Consider the following 17,831-nt stretch of genomic DNA (forward strand, 5'->3'; position numbering starts at 1 on the left):
TACAAACAGGGGCCCTGAGACTTCAAATCTTATAGGCTCTCTTCTGAGAGTGATTATCAATAGTCAGGACCTAACAGTGTGGGTGTAAGGCAGGCCCAGGGCCAATCATGTCTCTGTCACTGACTGTGCAGACTTTGGGCAAATGGCTTAAACTTCTTAAACGTCAATTTCTTCATCTGCAAAGTGGAATTGTGAGGTTTAAATAGCAGAATGCAAACAGCCTACAACCTGGCATGTAATAAGGACTTGATAAGTATCATCATTACTATATGCTTGACTATCCATTGTTTTGGTGTTACTTGAGTTGAAAACACTTGTGAATGAGAAAAGGACAAATATCAGGTTAGGAGTTGGAAAAAAAATTCCAGTCATTGGTTTCAAATGACCAGCACCAGCCTTGGAACTTTAGTCACTACTGACTCTCACTTTTAAAAGCCGCTGGAAAAGTACCACCCTTCATGCAGACTCCACCTCATTCTCCGCAGGTTCTTACTTCTTAGAAAAGGAGTATGATTTTCTAACTCAAAACCTGAGATATATGTCCTGACAAGTATTCTTAAGTCTACAAGAGGACAATGGTACAGAATACTTCAGTCTGGTTCTAGTTTAATCATGCTAGAAAGTCAGCCCAGTCAAGGGGGACACCAAGGCAATAAAAGGACTTATTTAGTGGCTCTCTCTCCACAACTCCAAGATGGCTGACACCTATTTCCAAAAGACACTGGCTGGGTGAAGACAGTGCTCTTAGCATGCTACTTAATAGGAGAGCTTAGTGATAAAGAGCCAGCATGCCTTTGCAGGAGATACGGGTTCCATCCCTGGGTGGAAATATCCCCTGGAGAAGGAAGTGGCAACCCACTCCAGTATTCTTGCCTGGGAAATCTCGTGGACCGAGGAGCCTGCCCGGCTACAGTCGATGGGGTCGCAAGAGTTGGACATGACTTAGGGATCAAAACAACACCAATCAAGAATAAGAGTAATAAGTATTATCAGCCATTGATATCTTGGGGAGAACTATTATCAAGATCCCCTAAAAGGACTCCGAATAACAGCTTAGGGGAATGTGGCAAGGACAGTAAGGAACAAGAAGTGATTTGTAAATTGGTATGATACCTGAATGTGATGCCACCCGGACCCTTGATACACAGAAATGGAGATGGGGAATCAATCAAGTGAGGGAGGGTGTTGGTAGCGGTTTTGATTCCTAATTTTATCTAAGTCTGGTTTTGCCCTGTGAATTTCAGGGCCGCGAGGTCTGACGTCACCTCCAGGTAGCCTCCCACCAGCCTGGGGTCCGGGGATGGCAGGAATGCAGCGGGTGAGGACCAAGAGCTGTGACTGCATATTTTTCTCGAAATCCCCCCAGGGGCCCAGAGTTGGACGCTCCCCTACGGGCTCATCACGTGTGCAGCCCAAGCAGTGCAAACCCAGCAGAGATCTGTGGTCCCCGGGCACTAGGGTGGTTTTTAGGGTTTTCTTTCTTTATGATTTCCCTTCTTGTTCTCCACAGTTGATGATTTTCTGCAGAAAAACGGCTGAGAAAAAGAACCTATTTCATTTCCAGTTCCCATCACTGCGATTTCCACATGGATGTGACGTTCAGTCCAGCTTCCGAAATGCCCAGGTGACTCACGCGGGGACACCCCGGGGCGGGGCGCAGGAGTTTCTTTGGCTGCGCGGCGGGGCGGGGCGGCGGGGCGGGGTCGGGGCGGGGCAGAGTGCATCTGGCTTCCCGCTCCTGCTGCGCCTCCTGCGCCCCCTAGCGGCGAGATCAGGGCCCCGGGAGTCTGGGACTCGTGTCACGTGACTGGAAAGTCCCTGGGTGGAAATCCCCGCTGTCCGCGGGCGGTAAAACAGAAAGGGAAAAAAGAGAACTGGCAGTCGGCAGCCTTCGCGGCGGCCAAGTGCGACAAGCTAGGAGGCCGTGGGGGCGGAGCGGCGAGAGCAGCCGCCGGGAAGACTGCGGTGGCAGCAGCAAAGGAGATCTACACCCCTCGACCGGCCCGCCGGAGAACTAGACCGAACCAGGCGTCCATGGGGAGCCGCCTCCACCCGGCCCCGACCCGAATTGCGACCCCAGCCTGCGGCGCACGCTTGTCTTGACCTGGACTTGGGATTTCTGAAGAGGATCGCGCGGCCCGAAGAGGTAACCCCGCGTCCCTGTGCCGTCTGCCACGGGCTCTCCCGGGACAAGGGCTGCGAGTGCGAATTTGGCAGCGACCCGCGGGCTGGCCCGGTCGACTTGGCCTTGGTTTTGCTGCTGTCCCAGAGGGAAGTTTGTTGACCCCTGTAGGTTCTGAGCTGCTGAGAGTGGAGGTGGCCGCCAGATGTTGGGGTGACAGCCTGTTTTCTAGGATCCAGCCAACTGTTCCCTGCAGCTCATGCAGAGAACTTGAACGACAGCTGCTTGGGGGAGAGTCGCCCCCGGAGCCGCTTGGTCTGGATGGTCATCGGTGCTTTGCTCTTCGGCTTGTCCATTTTGGAGTCGAGCTCTGCATGCTTACGGCCACGTAGACCTTGCAGAACCGCCTGGCCTCTTTCCAGACTGCAGCACCGGTCCAGACGGGTGGGATGTCGCAGCGGCAGCAAACCCTAGGGGGCGGGGGACCCGGTCAGCTCTCCTTTCCGGGGAGGGCTTGCAGACACTCAGAGTGCAGCAGTGTCAGAGAAGTATGCATGGAGCAGGAGGTCGTCCGCCTGCCTTGGGGGGGTGACTCCAGTTTAGAGCATCTGCAAGCCCCTACCCCCAAGTCAGACTGTCTTTGTCAGCCGGGGTCGTCCCACATCCTGCCACCTGGCCTTTCAGGAAAGCCGTGGTATTAAGTAAGGAAGGAGCTCAACTCTTGTTGAGACCGCTTTGTTTTCAGTTCTCCCTGCCTCTGATCTTTCCTCGGAAAGCCACTCTGGTCAACTCTCTCAGGGCAGCCTTTTGGGAGAACCGGTGTTTGAGTCTTCTGGACCACAGCCCCAATGTCCCAGATTATTAAGCAGCCAATTACTGCTTCATTCATGTGTCCTAAGGTCCTTCTTTATTTTTTTCAATTCTTTGTACAATTTTTGAGTTTTTGAAGTAGTACTTTCTGAAAATTTAATATCTGTTGGTAGGCCAATGAAGTATCAGAAATATGAAAAAAATGTTATGGGTGATATTGTCTTTGCATATAAGGACATTACATTCATAGCTCAGAAATTCTTTATCACAAGTCAGATTATTCTTTAATCTTAAGTGTGGAGAAGTCTAAGTCCTGGACACTTAGGCAGTGGGTATTGATTTCTTTTAAGGAGGCAATGCTGCAGGCCATTCAAGGCTACACCAATGAATGAGGTGACACTGGACTGTCAGATATTGACATTTGCATGTCTTGCCTGTGGTTCTAGCGCTCTCTATTTGAAAGATCTTAGGTGCAGAAGAAAATAATAGAAGAGTCAGAAAAGCAAAAAGAGGCTACACCTCGTTTGTTTCGGATCTTCTTGCCTGTTTCCATGTGAGAGCAGCAGGCACTGCAGCCACAGGTGTGGTGTTGTGAGATTAACAAGGGGGTGGGTTTAGAAGACCAGCTTCTAGGCAAAGCCCTGCTCTGGGATGGTGTGGAACCTACCTGAGCAGGACCAGTACCGCAGGTGCTGTAGCTGGAGACTATGATGGTCATGTGACTTCATGCTGGGGAATAAGGTTATCTTTGATCTTTTGCCTCAGCATCAAGCTGATGGTCAGGCAGTAGAAGCATGTGGTCAGGCCATGCTTGCTGAGTGATGGATGGACAAATGAATGACATCATGAAAGAGGCTTTTGCCATGCCACCAAGGGGGGAGCACGTGTGATGTTTTTGTCCCTTAGTCGTGTCTGTGGCCTTACCATGATTTTGCCCAATTCCACCTGCAAGGAATGTCTGACGTCAAAAAGGAGAGATTACCATTTGACCCAGAGAATGACTTCTTCCAGGCATCATCTAGCTATCAGATTAAGAATCCGGATCTAAATCTACCACCAGAAGACTCCTCAGAAGCAACCTCGGAGTCATCTAGTCCACCTGTCTCCCTGGAGTGGGCCATGAGAATTTAGACCATTTTATCAATGTCTTTAAGAAAGCTGAGACCTACCCAGGACAGGCTTTCTTGTAACATACTTTTCTTCTCCTTCTTAACTTGGTTTAACTTTCTCATCTAGAGTCTTGCCCTAGAAAACAGTATGCTACAGGACTGGGATTAACAATCACAGTGAAACTTCCTAGAGGCTCTGTTCGTGCTCGGAAACTGTCTTTGTCCTCAACTTGGAAATTTGGATGGATGGCAGGGCACTCTGCTCAGGGTCAGTGAATGTCAGCTGGCTCTCCACAAAGAGATGAGCTGTAAAGTCCCATGTTAAATCAATTCACATCTTCCCATGCTATTGTCATGGATTGGAGATGCTGGGGTTGTCCCCTTCCTCTTTCATTGGTCCTGAGTGGCCCCCTCTGGCTGCAACTTCTTTCCTTGTCTGCTTCCAAACTTGTATTTCTTTCCACTGGTTGATTGTGCTTGAAGATTTCAGGATGAAAACAGGGTGAGAAATCAATCTGAGTATTGGTAGCTGGAAGATGATGATAAAATTGTGTTGGCAGTTGAGTTCAAGTAGTACAGTTAATTCCATCATTACATAGAATATAATTCTGTGCTTTTACTATCTGCCCTTGGAAGTGTAGGATTTATTATTCTAGTATTGTTATTATTCTAATTATTCTTCTGATGTTGTAACGTTCAGTGGAGAGGTTCTGAAAGACTGCTAACTGTTTGCTCTTAAAATTGGAAAGCATCTTGCTAGGAGTAGACTTTTTTGTTGGTTATAAAACATTCAATTTAACTCTCTATGTATATATATAAATAGCATTTTATAAGTAAATGCTTTATAAATGTTCCTTTTGGGGACTATAGAGAAAATTCCAATTGACAGCCTACATAACAGCACAAAATTGCAGGATTTTCCACAAAATATTTGTTGTCTTTCCAGTATAGGGAGGGTGTGCTTGAAAGAGGTAAATCAAGACATGGACTAAAAAAAAGGGTTGCTCGGTCGTGCTCTTAGAAGAGGAGCTGACTTGCCAGGGCTACACTGTGCCTGTAACCAGCATTCAGGGCACCTCAAATCCAGTGTTTGCCCCCAGAACAACATCAGGATGAGATGGGAGTTTCAGTCAGTTAGAAGGCACCGTACCTGTTGCTGACAGACAAGCTTGGCTCCCTGACAAACATTACTGAAAACACGGGTTATTCCCCTCCTCCTCATTGCCCACTCCTTCTCTTGTTTAGACTAATCTTTAAAAATGATGTAACTTAAAACTGTCCAGTGTGAGTTCATCTTTGGGGCCAGCTAGTATCCTGGGAGTAGAGGTGACTAAGATCTTTTGCCTGCTGCTCAGGGTGATGACAAGATCAGACGGTGGGGTTTCCTGCAGGCAGGTATATAGGAGTCATATCAAAGTCAGACTAACGGCGTGGGGTTTTCTTTCCCTCCTCTTCAGGTATTGGAGAGCACCATGGCTGAGCAACTCCTTCCTCTGGCCTTGTATTTGAGCAATATGCGGAAAGCTGTGAAGATACGAGAGAGAACGCCAGCAGATATTTTTAAACCTGCCAATGGAATCATTCACCATTTTAAATCCATGCACCGATACACTCTGGAAATGTTCAGAACTTGCCAGTTTTGTCCACAGTTTCGGGAGATCATCCACAATGCTCTCATTGACAGAAACATCCAGGCTTCCCTGGAAAGCCAGAAGAAGCTCAACTGGTGTCGAGAAGTCAGGAGGCTTGTGGCACTGAAAACAAATGGTAAGACGTGCTTTTGTCTAGGGGTTGAGGTGGCTCCTACCATGCTGGGTCCCTATTTATTAAAAGGCACCAGCCCCAATTCAAATCTCTTAAGGCTATAGGTACCTTAGTATAGAGACACTCCAAGGGGCATGTGATGAAAGCAAGCTTGCTGTGTGAGTATTTAAATTAAGGGTGATTTCTAGTGCATGTTAGAGAGCAGAGCACACTGAACCTTGGAGAATGCATTTCTGGACACTGTGCGTTACATGTATGTGTAGGGTATGTATGTATGACTTCTGTATCTAATTCTTGTGACTGTTTAATCATCTGTGAAATACCCTTCCCTTACGAGTAATGGAAATATCAAAAGGCTTTAAAAAGTTCAGAAGAAAAGCATGGTGTGAAAATCAATAGTGTTTTCCACTGTCATTAGAAAATGCTCATGATGATGGCCTTACACTTCTTGAATTGATGGCATTTTATGGGTTAACCAGTGGCTGTTGTCAGCTCCTCCCTTACCTAGGTTCTCCTGCCTGCAGTCCCAAGATACTAACTAGACAGATAAACCTGAGTTCTTAGTGCAGGTTTTAGTCCTCTATTTCATTCTTTTTAGGGATTCCTAGTACTGTACTGCATTTCTTGCTATCTGTGACTGTCTGCCCAATGGCTGTTTACAACTCATTGCTGTTTCCTGTTCTAAACTTCACTGTTTTTTTTTTTTAATTCTTTCCTTTGAGCAAGAGTATGCACATCACAGAAACATTCAAGCCTAGTGTTAAATGTAGAAACAAAATTCTACTTTATAAATGTAGTTAATTGTTACAAGAAGCAGTAGACTGCTTATTGTCTAGGTAAAAGCAGGAAACTCTTGCCCTTAGATCAGTGACAATCCTAAACCATCCCAATTATTTTGGTTGATATACATCTAAGGGCAAAATAATACATCTTCATTGACAGTGAGACCAGATGATAAGTATGTTAACTTAACTAAATGAATTGGTACCTTCACTTTGGCCGTTTTTGACTTGGGTAACTTGGCGCTATTGAGGGACATGACTTTTTGCTTGGGTTGTGGGGGTTAAGTGCATCACCTCAACATTGTGCTTTTATTTTTGAAGCATAGATTCTTAGAAACATAGAAAACGGAGGCTACCTAGTGTTTACACTGGTTTTGGCATTAAATCAAGAGATGCTTAGAAGTAGGTAATTATGTTAAGTCATCATCAAGGGGTTTATATTCCTGACAGTTTGTGGTTTTAACTCTCCCATTTTGTTACAAAAAGAGGTGGAGTCAACTTTGGGAGAGTTGAAAAGAAGAGATTCTGCCAAATTAGAAATGTGGTAATAAGAAAAAAACCATTTTATCATGAACTGAACTGAGATTTTAGGTTCAACTTGCTCTAGTTCCTTAAGGAAAAAAATGGAATATAAAAAGTAAATACTTGTCTTGCAAAGATACGCATTTAAGTCAAGGATCATGCTACAAATAAAACTACAAAGCAAGTGCATTTTGATATCATTTTCTGAGAGATGGGGGTTTTAAGTCTCAGAGTCCTTTTATTTCACCACTTACAAGAAAATTCTTTAAAATTCTGGAAAAGGAAGAAAAAATATTTAGGGGAAGAGGAAAACAAACAACTTTTCCTTTCTGATTTTTATTAGCACCATTTTTTTTTTAAGTCTTCCCCCTATAGGAAGGCTCTTCAAAGTCAATGATCTATTTGGGGAGGGGGTGATTCACAATTTGCATTTGAGGATATGAGACTGCGGTGAATGAGGAAGGGAGTAGGTGGTATAAAATTGAAACTTCATTTGAAAAATTCCAGCGTCTATTGGCTGCAGCGATTTCACTTGTATAATGAGTAGCCCTATTCCAGCTCACCCTGACCACACCCACTTGGAAAGTCCAGGGTGCACTTCGCAGTTTAAATGTCTACACACCAGAACAAAAAGTACAATAGCTGTTGCTCAATTGCTAGTCAAATAACTTAGCACTGGGGAATTCCAGATGTTACTTAGGGAATTTTATGCTGGTGCATCTCAATAAAGAACTGAAAGTAAGCACAAGAAGAAGAAAAAAAGCCTTATCTTTGCTCTAGATTTTGCAAAGGGGAAATTTCAACAGCTTGCAATTGTTGCCACACTTCTGCCAAGACACAAGGTTGAACGATCTTTTTGGTTCATTTGTTTGAATGTTTATTTAGCTTGTTTTTCTGACTATGTAAACTGAAAGGATATTGGCTGTGGATATGTTTGAGGGTGGTGGTGGTGTTGTTGTTTACAGTTTAATTAGGATATGATAAAATTTCAAATAGCTTCATTGTCCCATACAGCAATGTAAGGAAATAATTGAACTTTTCTTTATAAAAACAATTCTGCAGTTCCCAGAAGAGCCTAAAGAGTTAACTTTTTTAATATTAAACATTTCTCTGAAACGTTTATTCTTTGGAGGCAAAAAAAAAAAAAAATGTCATTTCATGAGTTGTGGATTTTTAACCTATAAAAGTAACAAAGTGACAGTAAAATTAGACCTATCTTTTTCTCAAAAGGCTCAGAGTTCTTAAAGTGCCATCCGTAAACACTGACTCAATTTTCAAATGTAGATATCTAGGCACCCTTTAATTCTGAAAAGGGACTCTAATTGCTAACAAGCAGGTTCACACAAGGCATTTATAGGAGGTGGGGGTGAGCAGGCTAGTAGGTAATTCTGTCTCAATCCCATTTTATAAATCAGGAGAGGAAACTCCCAGGCCCTGCATGCTGTGGTGGGGTGGTCAAGTCATTTACCCCTGAGTCATGGCCAGACGGTCCCTGTCTAGTAAGCGGAGCCAGAGCAGCTTCCTGGTTTGAGCATGTTGCTCTGGGTGTTCTCTCTCAGGGTCAGAGAGCAATAGGACCAGCATCTGAGCCAGAAAATCAGGGCTTGTTAGAAAGGAAGGGACTTTAGAGATCATAACCCAATGCCCTCATCTCACAAAGAGGAAAAATACTCAGAGGTTAAAAAATTCCCCACCGAGGGCAGAGCCAGACTGGAGTCAAGGTCTCCAGACTCTCAGTCCTTGGTTCCTTGGGCTTTGTTAGTAGCATTCATTAAACAGAAGAGTTATAAGAATGATTTTTTATTTTTCCCTTAAAGCTGTCATCACCTAGTGAAATATTACCAGCTGGTCCTTTGACTAAGAAACTAAACCATTGGCATTTGTTCACAAGCACTACTGGGTCCCCACTCATAGTAGCAGAGAGGCTGGTTTATTCTGGAAACCTCTGCTAGGCCTTAGATGTGGATTGCTAGAATTTACTTCCCTTCTGTCCTCAGGTGACGGAAACTGCCTCATGCACGCGGCTTCCCAGTACATGTGGGGTGTTCAGGACACAGACTTGGTCCTGAGGAAGGCGCTCTTCAGTACCCTCAAGGAGACGGACACGCGCAACTTTAAATTCCGCTGGCAGCTGGAGTCTCTTAAGTCTCAGGAATTCGTGGAAACCGGGCTTTGCTACGACACCCGGGTATGTTGGGGTTCCTCCTCAAGCGTCTATTGACAGAGCTCCATGGTGGGAAAACTGCACCTCCGACCAGTCCCTGCTGTCAGGGAGCATATGGTTTGCTGGGTCACATGAACTTGGCTAAGCAGAGTCAATGGAAAACACCAGAAACCTCCCGTGGGATGAACCCAAGGCCCTTGTCACTGCTGGGAGGCTCCCAGGCAGCATCTTCCCAGCTGGAGAGTCATTTTAGAATGATCTTTCTGATCACGGGTTTTCCTGTGGCATTTTGGCTGTTTGGGGGGTTTGATGACCCTTCGCTTGCTTTACTGAGCCCGCCAGTCAGATTCAGAGGGTGCCTCCCCATCTTCGGTCACAAGGCTGGGACTTTGTGCACAAAGAGCTTGGCTTGGTGCTTCAGCAGGGATTTTTCTGAAAGCAGGTGCTGTCCCCCTGCTCCTCTGCTTCTGAGTTTGCCTTGAAGTGGGAAAAAGTAAAGGAACAAAACCAGAATTGGGGGGAAAATGGGTGATCATTTGAGTGATGATCTCAAGAAAGGGTAAAAGTAAGCTTAGTGATACCAGTGAATAATTATAGAGTGGAGCCAAAGTTGTTTTTTAATGCAGAGTACATTCAATAGTTTCTTTCCTCTCCCCTTAGAATTGGACCGATGAATGGGATAGCCTCGTCAAGATGGCATCCGCAGACACACCTGCGGCCCGAGGTGGACTGCAGTATCAGTCACTGGAAGAAATACACATATTTGTCCTTTGCAACATCCTCAGAAGGCCAATCATTGTCATTTCAGGTGAGATGCCTGCTGATGGCTTATCTGTATTTAAGTGCCTTTCAGCTTTAATCCCTTACCTCTTAGCATGACCCAAGTTCCAGGTGACGACAGCTAAATGGACTCCCGTAAAAAGTCTCAGAGGGCCTTATCTTTTCTTTCTCTTTCCTTAAACAGACAAAATGCTGAGAAGTTTGGAATCAGGTTCCAATTTTGCTCCTCTGAAGGTGGGTGGGATTTACCTGCCTCTGCACTGGCCAGCCCAGGAATGCTACAGATACCCCATTGTGCTCGGCTATGACAGCCAACACTTTGTACCCCTGGTGACAATGAAGGACAGTGGACCTGGTGAGAAAACCAAGTATCTATTCACATTTGTAACTGCTGGTGAATCCTGCTACACCCTGTTCTTACTGAACGTCAGGGTTTGCTCTTTGGCTCCTTTTTGAAAGCCTCATTTAAGTATATTCAGATCAGATCAGATCAGGTCAGTCACTCAGTCGTGTCTGACTCTTTGCGACCCCGTGAATCGCAGCACGCAAGTATATTAGTTTTATTTAAATATAGTATTCTGTCATTTGTTTGATTAGCAACAATAATGCACTAATCATAATGCCCCCCCACCCTCGCTTGTTTTGTGTGTCGTTTGGGACCTACTTTGAGCATGTTAGTGGCAAATAGGAGATAATGTCTATTACTGCCACCGTTTCTTAATTAACCCATAATACAGTGCCTGGCCTCGGGCAAGTAAATGTCTGGCAGGCTAGCTATTACTGTACTAGCTTAATGTGGAACTAATAGGGTACTTTATAAATGCTTTAGGTACAATATTTTATTTCATTTCATCTTCACAGCATCCATGTGGATGCTATAAGCACTGATAACCTTACTGTACAGATGAGGCACCTGAAGCTCAGAGAAGTTAAGTAACTTCCCTAATGTCACAGAGCTAGACAGTGGCAGAGTCAGAATCTGAACTCAGGTCAGTCTGAATCTGAAGTGCAGTAATTTAACCAATAAGACCTGCTGCTTGGAGGCTGCTTTATATTCTGTGAACTTCCTGGAAACAGTGTATTTTATATTAGAGTTTAGCACAGTTTGTTTCCCCATTTGATTTTGTGGCTAGATAATACTTTTCCATTCTGTAATTGTATCCTTTCTGCATTTTCAAAATGCAGCCGTTTTATGTATATATGACCTCACACAAAATCTTGTTTAGTAGAATCATTTTGCTTACCTGTTATTTCTTTTTCCCTCAGAAATCCGAGCTGTTCCACTTGTTAACAGAGAGCGAGGACGATTTGAAGACTTAAAAGTTCACTTTTTGACAGATCCTGAAAATGAGATGAAGGAAAAGCTCCTGAAAGAGTACTTGATGGTGGTAGAAATCCCCGTTCAAGGCTGGGACCATGGCACCACCCATTTAATTAATGCTGCAAAGTAAGCAGTTTGTTTTTGGCTCTATCCTGTGTCATCTTTAAGCTGCTTCTGCTCAGAGACCAATAGTAAAGTTATTTGAAGCCAGTTTCCTCCAACGTGAAACAAATTTAGGGGCCTGTGTGTATCAGAGACAATCAGCTCAAGCAGCACTGACTTTAGTTTTCAAATAAAAACAAGGAATTTTTCCAGAGGATTGTCCTGTGTATCTGGATGCTTGGAAGCCAGCATTGTGGCTTCAAAAAGTGCGTTCACATCAAGGATACTTTTTTTTCTTTTAATTGCCCTAGTGCTAGACTAACAAGTGAAAATTCTTAGAAACAAAAGCCTCATTCTCCTGGCTTCTGGGTAAGGCAGACACATCACATGCAGGCCAGGCTGTAGAATGTGTTTCTGTAGCAGCCACATGAGTTGGCCACGTGGATCAGGGAGGAGAGACCCAGAGTGCGGGTTTACAGGTATCAAGATTGTAAACACTGGCTTGATGATAAAGAGATGCCTGTTTCCTAGAACTTGAAGTGCACAACACCGAGAAGGCCTAAGCTAAACAATTTCTTAGCGTGGAGATGAACAAATTTCAGTGAGTCAGAAGTCAGTACGGAGTGCCTGTGGGTGCGTCTGCCTCTTAGTTACTGCTCATGGCAGTTAACGCTGATAGGCACCACATGCACATTTAAAATTAATAACAGCAAAATACAGAATGCAACATTCCTGTATAGTTTGTGCTGGAAAGTAGACTCGTCCCAAATGAATACCCTGAATAATGTTTCAGTAGAAATCTGATCTCTGAGAACTTAGATAGTAAAAGTAACTATTTCAAAGAGGAATAGAGTAAGTATAGCAGCAATCCACAAGTAACCCTTTCTTTAGCATTATCTGTAGTTTGGGGTGGACCAAAATTAATTAAATGAGACTGATTCTCAGAATAGTGATGTCTTCTCAGCATTACTGGACTGTGTTACGTTAGAGGTGCAAACTATCACAGACTGCATTTCAGTGGGTAGGTAGAAAGTTATTGCCACAATCCATATTTTCAGCTTGCTCTATGAGCCAAGGATATACAATTGTGTGTGGGTCTGTGTGTGTGTGTGTGTGTGTGTGTGTGTGTGTGTGTGAAGTCTCATATTTTTCCTTTTGTTCTTTAGGTTGGATGAAGCTAACTTACCCAAAGAAATAAACCTGGTAGATGATTACTTTGAACTTGTCCAGCACGAGTACAAGAAGTGGCAGGAAAACAATGAGCAGGGACGGAGAGACACACACCCCCAGAATCCTCTGGACCCTTCCATCCCCCAGCTTTCTCTCATGGAAATCAAATGTGAGACACCTAACTGCCCATTCTTCATGTCCGTGAACACCCAGCCTTTGTGTCACGAGTGCTCAGAAAGGCGGCAAAAGAACCAAACAAAAGTCCCAAAGCCCACCTCCAAGCCGGGCCCCGAGCTGCTCCCCGGCCTGGTGCTTGGGACCTCCCGGGGGGAGGTCTGGAGTCCTGCGGAGCCTGCCGGAGGCCCCCACTCAGCCCCTCCGACAGCACCCAGCCTCTTCCTCTTCAGCGAGACCACGGCCATGAAGTGCAGGAGTCCCGGCTGCCCCTTTACCCTCAACGTGCAGCACAACGGCTTCTGTGAGCGATGCCACAATGCCCGGCAGCTGCCAGCAGGCCACCCTGCAGACCCCACACGGCTTCGCGACCCGGGCAAGTGCCGAGCCTGCCTCCAGGATGTCACCAGGACGTTTAATGGCATCTGCAGTACTTGCTTTAAAAGGACTACAACCGAGGCTGCCCCGAACCTCAGCTCCAGTGGCTCCCTGTCCTGCCACCAGCGCTCCAAGTCCGACCCCTTGCAGCTGGCCCAGAGCCTGTCCCCACACGCCTGCCGCAGAGCTGGGCCTGAGGCGTCCCCAGCCACACGGACTCCAGGGGACAAGATGGGGACCAGCAAGTGCAGGAAAGTGGGCTGCATGTACTTTGGGACCCCAGAGAACAAAGGCTTTTGCACGCTGTGTTTCATCGAGTACAGAGAAAATAAACGTGAGTGTGACAATGGGTTTCCTATCCTCTGTTTAAAAACTCCCGAGTAGAAGGCTGTATGCGCCTTAACTTCAAGAAGGGAGCCCCTCTGGACCGTGGGGGAGAGTGTGGCTTGCCTGGGGGCAGAATCCCAGTAGTTCTTCTAGCATGCTTGGAAGTAAAAGCACAGAATAGCATGTTCCAGGACCCACAGAACTCTGTGCAGAGTTCAGAGGATTTGTTTTATAAGGTCATGCAATGCAGTGTTTGTAAGGTAGAGTTCAAACAAGACTTCTTTTGAAACTCAAGCGAACTAGAGAAAATTCAAAATCTGAAGAGCAGTAACTGAAAAGAGGGCTTCCCTAGTGGCTCCAATGGTAAAGAATCCACCTTCAATGCGGGAGACCTGGGTCTGATCCCTGGGTCGGGAAGATCCCCTGGAGAAGTGAATGGCTACCCTCTCCAGTATTCTTGCCTGGAGAATTCCATGGACAGAGGAGCCTGGTGGGCTACAGTCCATGGGGTCACAAAGAGCCTGACATGACTGAGCAACTAACACTTTAGAGCTTCCCTGGTTACTCAGAGAGTAAAGAGTCTGCCTGCAATGCAGGAGACCTGGGTTCAATCCCAGGGTCAGGAAGATACCCTGGAGAAGGAAATGGCAACCCACTCCAGTATTCTTGCCTGGAGAATCCCATGGACAAAGGGGCCTGGCGGGCTACAGTCCATGAGGTCACAAAGCGTCAGACATGACTGAGCGACTAACATACACAGACAGCTGGCAAGAGGGCTGTCTCCACTGACTACATAAGAATGCCTTTGTGGTTTTAGAAATATCAAATCTGAAAGAAGGATGGGCACTTAATGTCTCTGCTTGTTCTGTGGCTGTGACCTACCCGTACAGCATGTTCCAAAGGGAGAGACTTGTAGAGTCAAAGATGTTTTAATTACAGTGTTATTTCTGTTGTTTATTTTGCTGAGTGTATGAAAGGTTGCTCTCCTAGAGCGCAACCGGCCTAATCTGTGTCAGTAAACTGTCCTGCTGGGTGGCCCATAGGTGTTCCTGATGAGCCTCCACTCTCTTGCAGATTTAGTCACTGCCTCCGGGAAAGCCAGTCCCACAGCCTCCAGGTTCCAGAATGCAGTCCCCTGCCTGGGCAGGGAATGTGGCGCCCTTGGTAGCACCGTGTTTGAAGGATACTGTCAGAAGTGTTTCATTGAAGCTCAGAATCAGAGATTCCATGAAGCAAAAAGGACTGAAGAGCAGCTGGTGAGACCTCTCGAGGGACTTCCCCCTCTCCTGCAGGCCCGGCCTCCTTCCCGGGGTGATGAGCGGGCTTTTCTCCCTGCCGAGTTCCAGGGAAAAACCAGGGGAAAAGTCAGCCTGGCCCCCAGACTTGGACGTGCAGCAGTTCCTATTGATTTTCATGGCCTAAGTTTACTTTTGAATTCATTTGAAGAAGCAAATGAAACTAGCCATGGAATAAAACCCATGAAAGGCTCTGAGAAGCCAGATGGTGATCAGAGACTTCTTGGATTTGTAGCACAAGTACAGACCTCTTAGTGGCCAGCAGGCTCCTTAACTAATAACTAATCCTCTGTCATGAGATCCGAGGAGGAAGCAGATCGCCCCGGGTGCCTCCACTTACTGGCCAAAAGAAAGCAAGCATTTATTGATAGATGCCTTGCCTATTGGTTGTTGGATGGTAGGGAATGTCTGAGTGACAATAGCTTATTATTCACACAATTACTATTCATGCGATTACCATTCATGCAAACAGAAGCTGGCCTCTGTGTTAGGGTTGGTGGTTCCCCTGGGCCTCCCTGGGGCCAAGGTCTGATTTCATGGGATGGGGAAAAGCGGTCCTTGGAGACTCCAGCCCACAGGCTGCCACCTGTCCCCTTGGGCAGGCAGATGCCCCTCACTTTAGCGGGTCCTTTGTAGGACCCACACTGTCAGTTGAACAGGGCACCGTGTTCTCCCTGCAACACATGATGACAGTTCTCTCTGCTCTCTCCACCCAGAGGTCAAGCCAGCGCAGAGACTTGCCCCGAGCTTCACAGAGTGCCTCCAGGTCCAAGTGTGCACGGGCCACCTGCCGCAATGTGCTGGCCTGCTGCAGCCAGGAGCTCTGCATGGAGTGCCAGCACCTCGGCCAGCGAGCGGGCACCAGCACCCGTCGGCCAGAGCACACCCCCGAGGAGCCCCCAACGCAGCGCTGCCGGGCCCCCGCCTGCGACCACTTCGGCAATGCCAAGTGCAATGGCTACTGCAATGAGTGCTTTCAGTTCAAGCAGATGTATGGCTAACCCAACCCAGGGGGCCAACCCCAGACCCAGAGGGGCCTAGAGCCTTAGCCCGTGGGGCGCCCCAGTGCCACTCCCGAGGGTCCTACCCTGCAGGCTGGGCCTGGGCTGTCTGTGAGCCGGGGACGAAAGAAGCGCTCGGTCACCAGCCAGGAATCTGAGCAGAGCGTGTGACGGGCCGCGGGTTGCACAGGGTCAGCCCGGAGCTGCTGCTCCTCCTCCCCTTCCGAGCAGAAGGCTGGGAACCTCCAAGCCAGGACAGCCCCACCATCTTTAGAGAAAAGAGAAAAGACGCAGGATCCGGCTGGACTGGGAAACCCAGAGCCAGTCCCCTGCCCTCCCTCAGCATCTCTCGGAGACCAGGAGCTGAGGCCTCAGGGCCCGCAGGCCCTCTGCTGGAAACTCAGGAAGCTCAGGGAGCACAGGCTCAGACACAGACTCAGAGACAGACTCAGAGCATCAGTCGGTCGCGGTTTTGCCCTACTGGCCTCACTCCTCTCCCACGGACACGGCAGAAGCAGAACCATCCACAGACGGTGATGCTGAGGCTGAGCACGATCATAAAGAAAAGCAAACCAGCTGCTCTTTACAATATGCACCTTTCAAGACTCAGAACAGCGGGCAGATGTGTAACTCTTGGTTACGGCTGTCTTTACTTCTAGAGTTAACTCGAACTGAGGTGTGCATACATTGTGTACATATACCACGGCCCCTTATATTCTGTATGAGGGAATTTTTTTTTTTTTTTTGGTCATGTTGAGATGCTGCCCTAGAGGTTTTAAGTAAGAGGACTGACTAATAATAATAACCTATTTTCTGGTTGTTGTTGGGGCAGGAACCTCTCATAGACAGCTTGCATGAACTCCACTGGCTGCTCTGTGGAATGGAAATTCCTGTGTAAATCACTTTATTTATTTTATTACAAACTTTAAGGTTATTTAAATGAAGATGTTTCTTCTGGTCTTCAGAAAATGCTTGCTGTAGTGTCCTCTTGAGATAAAATAAGACTGACTATCAGAAGCAGGCAAGTTCCTGATAACGGTGGGAGAGTCACCTTTCTCCGTGCACTTTGCTTGCCTTCCCTAGAAAAGAAACAGTCTCTTCCACAGTAAATCTATTAAAATCTCACACTTTCTCGTGAGACTTTTGGCTAGAGCCACTTCCCAACCCTTCAGTGAGAAGCCGTTCTCCACAGTGTATAAATGGTTCTGTGTATCCTACCTCCTCAGAGAGACGATTGGGAAGGAGCAGAGATGCAATCAGGGAAGGTCACGGGGAAAGATGTTGCCTTTGACGAAGGGTTTGTTTGCTGTGTTGATGCTGTGTCCTGGGGTGCGGAGCGGTGACCTTGCAGCCAGCTTAGCACTGGAACAGCACAACCTTGTAACCATGAGTACGAGGAAACCTCTGTCTGTCCTTGGCCCGCAGCTTCTCTGTGTGTTTTGCGTTGCTGTCATACTTGTGCTAGGAAAAAAAAAAGAAGGGAAGCACATTGTCCCCAGAGGTAAAGGCTGCTATTTTTTTGTTGTTGGTCTGAACGTATGACCTGAAAATCTTGCCTAATGCTCCACAGCCTTTACTGGTCTGACATGATGTGTTTTCCTCTTGAAAATCCATACACCTTTTCCCTTGGCATATCCCTTTATGTCTTTCTAAAGATTTCAAATAAACGTCAGTGTTTTCATTTAGTTCTTTGAAAGTTTCTATTTTAATATTTTATGTGTATCAATATTTTCATTCTTAATGTGAATAAATGGAATATTTATGCTTATTATACAGAACATTTGAAATTTGCACATTTAATTGTCTCTAATAGAAAACCGTTGACTCTCCTCTATTGGCTTTCTTCAAGTTTTCCTAAATTTAAATGTAACTTTTCACAAAAGTCAAAATTAAAAAGTAAATTATTTAAGAGCAAATTTGGATGTTTTCTATTTATGAATGATGAAAGAAAAGGGCCCCCCATATTAAGATCATGCTTCCCAGTTGTTTCAATGTGCACCTGGTCAGGGG

At 46.3% G+C, this 17,831-nt stretch overlaps 1 protein-coding gene across 1 annotated transcript; it reads left to right on the forward strand.

Annotated features, from left to right (window-relative positions):
* The first annotated feature begins 1,831 nt into the window (after positions 1 to 1,831).
* TNFAIP3 (TNF alpha induced protein 3) lies at positions 1,832 to 17,599 on the forward strand. Its single transcript, XM_005891946.2, has 9 exons — positions 1,832 to 2,146; positions 5,499 to 5,808; positions 9,107 to 9,297; positions 9,934 to 10,081; positions 10,238 to 10,408; positions 11,320 to 11,500; positions 12,643 to 13,532; positions 14,600 to 14,781; positions 15,537 to 17,599. Exons 2-9 carry the CDS (start codon positions 5,514 to 5,516, stop codon positions 15,819 to 15,821), a joined length of 2,343 nt encoding a protein of 780 aa, XP_005892008.1. The 5' UTR covers positions 1,832 to 2,146; positions 5,499 to 5,513; the 3' UTR covers positions 15,822 to 17,599.
* Positions 17,600 to 17,831: the final 232 nt, after the last annotated feature.

Source organism: Bos mutus, chromosome 9 (genome assembly GCF_027580195.1).
Source record: "Bos mutus isolate GX-2022 chromosome 9, NWIPB_WYAK_1.1, whole genome shotgun sequence".
In the NCBI taxonomy this organism is placed as follows: domain Eukaryota; kingdom Metazoa; phylum Chordata; class Mammalia; order Artiodactyla; family Bovidae; genus Bos; species Bos mutus.